Here is a 7,714-nt window from a genome sequence, read left to right as displayed (position 1 = left end):
GGAAATCTACAACAATGCTTAAAAACAAAGGAGTTGCGATCGACTGACCTATAATGACGAAATCTCCCCGCCGGACACTTAAATACCCCCATTTCAATCCCAAAAAGCATCCACGGCCCGCTACATCATGCCGTCAGAATATTCAATTTCTGACTAACTCGTTCTCACGTCACTTGCACGTCAAAAATTCCATATCCTCTAACCGCGAATACATTATCATGATGTTTACTATTTTAATGAATTGAAATTAATTTATATATGACTCAAGTTCTGTGGAACTCATAGCCGGAAGCTTGTGTTGAATGGCGGCATAGGTGCCGTTTTAAAGACATCCCTTCAATGGAGAAGCAGTGGAGATGGCCAAAAATCTATTACATCATCGCCTTATGTTTCCCACGTTCATCAGGTAAAGTATTTGTAACCAACTGACTGACCTCTTTGCTTTTACTTTAGTACGTACAGACCCATTGATTGCGTGGGTACGAAATCAACTCTAGCACATTTTAGCCCTAAATTTCTGACTCGCGAGAAGCTGGTAGAGCAAAGAGGTAGCTAAAAAAAGGTGTCTTGCGACAGCCTTGTCGACATGGCACCTTGTTTTTATTGTTGATGCACCTATATTCAGAAATAGGCTCTCAAGTTGGTAGCGATTGAGATGTCGGGTTACTCTTTGCTTTAGTGATATGAATTGAAATGAACACTCGTGAAATAGACAGGTTTCAGCGCGCTCGATATGCAGAAGTTGAGCAGATCGATTGCAATCGAAGATTTTTGTGTTCAGAGAGTTGTATTCGTTTAGTTTTTGTGGGATATGGAATAAAGGAAAGATTAAAATGACAAAGTCACGCACGAGTTGGTTTCATTTCTAGCTGACTGATTTCTAAAGAATAAGAGGGGTCAGCTTTAAAAGAAAAGGGACAGCGGAGGACGTTTCTCGTTGTCGTATTTTACTTTGGACGACAGAAAAAAAAAAAAGTAAAAAGTTCAAAACTTTAGAGGCTGGATGAACATCTCGGCTAAGGCTGAAATTTGTTGAGGTTTTAGGGTTAAACCCCTAGAAGACGCGCAACACTGTTTATTTTGCTTGATAGCAATTCGAGCAAAGATTTGATTTCGAAAAGTTTAATTTGAAACAGAAGAGAGATTGTTACGATTGGGGAAAAGGAAAAAAAAATTCAACTGGAGATTCCTTAACTATTGTAGATTCGTGCTAACGGCATATACCCTAAGCAGAAGATGGGCTCTTGGCGGTGCGTTATTTTCATTTGCTGACTTTGCTTATTTAATGATTGTAATTGTTTTATGAGAAGGCAATTGGGGAAGACAGATATGATCACAGTAGAGTAACTGGAGTCAGAGAAGGAGAATGTAACTGGGCTGGAAAAGGTCAAGTCAAACGGAACTACTGTCGGAGTTTTCGAGTGTTTTAGAGTACACCCAACTTACTCAAAAGTGAGTTACAAACTATCGTCCAATTTCCGTTTTGCCCATACTGTCGAAGATTGCTGAGAGACATGTTCACAACGCACAGTTTTCTGTCTGAAAATGACCTAATTTACACTAGATAATCAGGCTTTCGTCCAAGACATAGTACAGAAACTGCCTTGATCAAGGTCATCGACGATCTCCTATTTAACCTCGATAATGACTGTGTTAGTGGGATGGTTTTGATTGATTATCGTAAAGCGTTCGACATGATAGATCATACACTGTTGAAGTTTATGGGCTTAGTAGGGAAACCCTCCAATGGTTTACCACTTATCTGACGAATAGCGCCAACTTCTTAAGTTGGGGGATAAACAGTCAAATGTTGCTAACGTTCTTTATGGTATTCCCCAGGGATCTATACTCGGCCCCTTGTTATTTATCGTCTTCATCAATGACTTACCCTTTCATGTTGCTTCATCTTCGATTGATTTGTTTGCTGATGATACAACGTTGACTTCATGTGCGAATTATGGCTCAATTGACAGACTAGAACAGAACCTGAATTCTTCAGTTGCTGAAATCTACGAATGGGCAGCTTTTAACAAACTACCGATCAACGAAGGCAAGACCAAAGCTATACTCATTACTTGCAAACGTCTTCCCTGAAAGATCAATTACGAGATGGCTTTAACTATTAATGGAACTAAACTTGAAGTCGTCCCCAGTGTTAAACTGCTGGGTCTTGAAATTGACTCTGAACTTTCATTTAATTCTCATGTTGAGAAACTATGTTCAAAGCTATACCAGCGAATTGGAATATTAAAAAAAAAGATACGATCTTGCCTGCCCATGAGACAAAGATTACTGTTTTACAACTCCTTCAAAGCTATACCAGCGAATTGGAATATTAAAAAAAAGATAGGATCTTGCCTGCCCATGAGACAAAGATTATTGTTTTACAACTCCATGATTATCGGTTTTGCATTATGTCAGCTCAATCTGGACTAGCTGTGACAAGGAGAATCTATATAGATCGTGTGTTGAAGTAACAAAAACGAGCGGCCAGGTTAATCAGGCGTCTAGTGTCAAGTTGTTCAATAGACTTCAGTGGCTTCCCTTTTATGAGGAATCGAAAATAGCTAAATGCTGTGTTGCGTACAAACGTGTCAAGGGTGAAGTACCCTTATATACTGAAGGCTCTTACTCAATAGTCAGCAACACAATCGTGCTACAAGATATAGTAACATTAATTTTATTTGTCCAAGATTTAATAGTATGACTGAAGGCGGTAGATCATTCGCTGTTACTACTTTGGAACAGCTTAAGTCTAGAACTCAGGAATTCTGTATCATTGGAATCTTTTAGGAACAATTTTAGAAAAAACCTTTTTGATGTACAAAGGAAGCTTCACCATTTTATAGTTTAACATTTGATTCATTATTTGCTCTCAAGCCATGTTTTATTTTTATTAGCAATTCGTTTTCTTGTCAGATGGATATTCTTAGCTTTATTGATAGTCATGTTGGAATTTAACGTACATTGTATTTTTAGCTTTCACATTTCTATGTACACTTTCTATTATATTGCATCAGTTTTGTAAGAATTTTTAGATAGAGGGCCACAAGTTTATTAGTTACCTCAACTATTCCGTGTCACCCTCTTTAAATTAAGTGTATTATTATTATTATTATTATTATTATTATTATTATTATTATTATTAGAGGGAACCAGGTGGTAGGTCAAGGGTGACATTTCGAGGGTCGGTTTTTAAGAAATTACTATTTCGGTTTCGTCTTTTTCCCCAGTTAAAAAAGAATTTAAGAAGAATTTCACTGTTTCAAAGATATAGTTAGTTGCTCATATCTCACATCTATGGTGACCCCCATTTTTTATTGCTGAAAACATATCAGAAGGCCAAGAAACGTTTATGAGAATCACACTTAATCACAGATTTCAGGTTGCTCTGAATCTGCTCCACATATATATATTTTTAACTGTACCTTTGCAGGATGTTCCCACTTGTTCTGACGATCACTTATATACGAAATAAGAAATGAGGGTCACTGAGTTCGTTTTTGAGATTGAGCAACTAAGTCCAAAATACAGGGTGTTTTTGTTGGACTTTCCCGTTGCTAAGATAACTTATTAAGTCACAATAATTACCGTATCTTGTTACTGGGTTGCAAAACCCAGTCGGAATCTGCGTTTCATTTCTCCGTATCTTTTTTCCCGTGACATGAAAAGTCTTGCCTGTCACTCTCCTGCTAGGTGGTGTCTTTGTGCATAGACTCTTCTGTGCGTATTTTGTTAGGTTTGAAGGGGTGGGGTAATGCGTAGATTTCTCCGGTGCACTCGGGAGGACATTTAATTAATAACCTGGAATGGAGTCGAAAGTCATTGTAACGCGAATGGTGTTTTCGTGCATCTTTAAACAAAATATACCCTTATGGAGCTCAAAAATGGAACGTCGGTTGGAAAACAACACAGGCGGTGAAAAATATATCTAGAACCTTAAAAGCGACGAGTAATGGTCTTCGACAAGTTTCAGTTTTTGCCGTTGGATATCAAGTGAGCTTTGTTTCTACTATTTTACTAACTTGGTATTATATTCAACACTGAAGTCAAATGGCAATTCTTTTATGGATTTAACAAACATTGAAGGAATTGAACTCCTTAAATGCATCACTATACTGGCATCTAAGTTGTCTGGCAAGTTACATTCATTTTGTGACTCAACTCTGCAAAGGTAAAAAAAAAAATGGAAATTTCACAGTGAAAAATTATTTGAATGAAAGCTTCTTGTCTTTTTTGTGCTTTATTGTTTACGGTCAAGGTTCTTTCGAAAAGGGTTTGATGTGAACTGTCGGAAATTTATTTAATTGTACATACTTTGTGACACCGATTGTGTGTCTCGTCACGCAATTGAAATAGAAAGGGTTTTTTGCCTCTTATAGCAAATGTGTTGTTTGTTTCAATAAATGTTTCGCTGGAAAAGATTTCTGTGAAATTTCCACCTTTTGTAAATGTATCATGTTGTGTTATTTTCGAACTTAACAAATTTGCATACGTGTGTTGAAATGTGATACGAGGAGGATTTTTGTGGTAGTGAACTGTAAGCAGCGCATAAGTCACGAAAATAAACAGGTCTGTTGGAAGAGTGCTTGAGCCCCAAAATCTGCAAAAAATTGTGACGCTGATGAATACTAAAGTAGCTGCTATTCCCAAAACGATGGAATTACCTTGTGATAAATAACCTCGTCTTGGAGAGTAAATTTTTGACTTTGCAGAAACAATGGTCAACCTCAAGATTTGGGTGATTGTGATCTTTGTGTTGAATTCGCACATTTCTTGTCAAACTTTATAACACTTGAAAGAAAAAGAAAACAAACAAAAACAAAAACCCGGTATCTCGGTATCTTGCCATCATTTGACACAGATGCTTCACTGTTTCGCGAGTAAACATGCCGCGGTAACTTGATCACGGCGCCCGCTGAATTCGATGTCACTTTTTATTTTGCGATTTACTCGGTGCAGCCAAAAGTACAATAACAAAATTCAACGGAGCAAAAACCTCCTAAAATATTTTTCGCTGATCGTAACTTTTTATATCCGTGGTTCAAAATTAATGTTGTGTCATGTCGTAAATTTTGTTACTGATGGCAAAATATTTTATTCTTGATCGACCGTCCTGAAAACCTCCTTCTGCTCCTCCTAAAAACTCTTAAAAACTGTGTATCAATATTTATTTTACTTTTGCATCAATATTTGTTTTGCATAAAGTAAGTTTACAAAATCTGTACCTTGCTTGGTTCGCATTTGTTAGCGTTAAAATAGAATTTTCGGTCCTATGCTTCTGTTACCAATTGGTATATTCAGTTAGGTCGCCCATCCAGATACTAACCCCGCCGGAGAGGCATTAACTTCAATGAAATTTTGTATTACAAAGCTGTCAGATGCTTGTGGTGAAAAGAAGTTGTGAGGGAACTTGAAAATGATCAACATGTCAGCCCAAAGGCCAATGTTTCTCGATTCCCTTTTATTTTCTTCAATCTCCCTGAGTTCAGTACTTTGCTAGTAACCACATGTCTTGTCAGGGGGCTATTTATCGAAGACTTCTACCATGGCACTGCAATACACAATACTAAAACAATGTTGTGTACTGTTAGAGCTACATATTACGCAAAGACAACTTGAATCTCCTGGAAGATAAAACACAGCTCAGTTGACATTATGGAATAAAGCGCTGTGTCACTTCAGTACCACACGTAAGCAATGCGTGTCTATTTTTTCTAAAGATGACAGGAATTTCTTCTTTCTGACAAATGAGTAATAGGCCGGTGGCCAGGTTTTTAACCTCCGAAACGGATTTGTTTCGTCGTTTGAACGTGTGCGCCAAAGGGCCTCTTCTGGCACGACTTCTGAGTGACCCGTTAAATAGTGTTAATCACTCCCGACTTGAAAAAAAAAATGCCTGGAACGCTGCAGTTTAATACTACCCAACTCAGCCCCTTCGTACCACAGGTAACCCAGTGTACGCTCATGGAGCGTCTAGTTTGGAAATAATCCGCGTATCATATGGTACCATAACATTGCTGTCAGGCAATACAGTGTTGTAGCGTCAATCGTTCTAAAGAGAGTGTCTCTATTACAGTGTTGAAACTGGTTTGAGCCATGTGAATAAGGTTAAATACCTTAGGAATCTATTTTGCAGACTCACTGACGTGGACAGGACAGCCTGCCAACCAAACAGAAGCAATAGAGGGAAACAATGTGGTGCTTACGTGGAATTACACCCTTACCGCTGCTGAACAGACTAACAGTCAGAGTTTTTTCTCGATTCAGTGGTTCAGGTTCAATCTCTCATCGTTGGTGCTTGATCGGATTGCTTCAAAAACATTCCTTTCTTTCCTTATCCCTCCTCTTTCCTACCAAGAGCCATTATCTCCACATATTTTGATTGATAAAAATCATAAGACAGACTCAGTTACTTTGCATATTAATGATGTGAAGAGAGATGATGAAGGACAATACAAGATTCAATATAAAGACATTTCTGGCAATGTCCTTGCTGAGCTGGCGATGAATTTGACAGTTCTTGGTGAGTGTATCATATTATTGCATTACAGTACTTGTATTTAAACTGCATGACTCAATTTAATATATACTGTCTGGTAAAAAAAAGGGGCTTTCCATTTTGAAATCATCTATTTTGTTCGAGATATTATCTATTTTATTCCTTGAAAGTTAAAACAGTTTAACAGAAACTTACAGACCGGTGGAATATACTTATTTACTTTATAAAAAGCCCTGGGCACTTACTTCATTTTGGGACAGCAAAGGGTTCTTATACAAAGCGCATGTGGCTTATTTCAGCCATCGTAAAAAACGCATAGGCCATTTCCGGGTTCACGTCTGCCTCCTCTTCATAGCGAGTCTAAGAGCGAAGTTTTTCTTATGAAAATTAGTTTTCAGTCATATGTAAAGTACAACTAATTATTATCACAAAAACTTTGCACTTAGACTCGCTTTGAAGAGGAGGCAAGCATGAACTCGGAAATGGCCTATTCTGATTGGTAAAGTCCAGTTTATTATATCTCCATATAAGTCATCTACACACGTCACGCATGCATTATTTATTAAACAAACCTCTTCGGGCGGCTGGTATGTCGGCTGATAATGTCAGGGCCGAAAAATGAATATTTCGCCGAGAAGCGAAGCCTCAAGAGCAAATATGAAATTTTGAGGACAATCTCTCAGTCAAGGACATTATCAGCCAACATACCAGGAAGCCAGAAAAGGGTTTATTTAATTTATAACCCTCCCATTAAATTTCATATCGCCCAAAAAACCGCTCGTAAAAAGCCATTGTTGATCTGATGGCGATGCTTCGTATTTTCTATATTTGATTAGAATGAAAGCGAGTCGGTCTAAGAAAAAAAATCAAATCATTTTAACTGCACTGAGAGTCGAAACCTCGAAAACATGGAGCTTTTTTTCTTGCTGAAAAAGAATTTGCAGCCATGAAAGGCAGAACGTGGAAAGTCTTCATTACAGTGTTTTCAAGTGCGGCTGGAAATTTTCTCTTCTTGTCTCCTTCGAACAGTTGGTTTATTTAAAAGTTAGTAAACACAGTGTATTAAATTTTGTATTCTATAAAAGGACTCAGCATGGCTTACGATGACTATCAACACTCGAAGATGAATTTTGTATCCTCGCAGCCATGCAATATCCTCTATATATCAGTTTATCATATGTACGAACGGCTTGCGTGTCTCACAAGACACTA

The 7,714-nt window shown here is 37.8% G+C and overlaps 1 protein-coding gene across 1 annotated transcript in view; it reads left to right on the top strand.

Annotated features, from left to right (window-relative positions):
* The first annotated feature begins 274 nt into the window (after window positions 1-274).
* The window catches only part of LOC137983202 (hemicentin-1-like), a 55,839-nt gene continuing 48,399 nt past the window's right edge, over window positions 275-7,714 (top strand). Inside the window, exons 1-2 of the mRNA XM_068830389.1 lie at window positions 275-406; window positions 6,140-6,526. Of these exons, the coding sequence (XP_068686490.1) occupies window positions 340-406; window positions 6,140-6,526 (454 nt within the window). The 5' untranslated portion in view covers window positions 275-339. The remainder of the gene's footprint in view (window positions 407-6,139; window positions 6,527-7,714) is intronic.

Source organism: Montipora foliosa, chromosome 13 (assembly GCF_036669935.1).
Source record: "Montipora foliosa isolate CH-2021 chromosome 13, ASM3666993v2, whole genome shotgun sequence".
Taxonomy (NCBI): Eukaryota; Metazoa; Cnidaria; class Anthozoa; order Scleractinia; family Acroporidae; genus Montipora; species Montipora foliosa.
The sequence above is the reverse complement of the archived record's forward strand: the minus strand, read 5'-3'. Positions and strand labels throughout refer to the sequence as shown.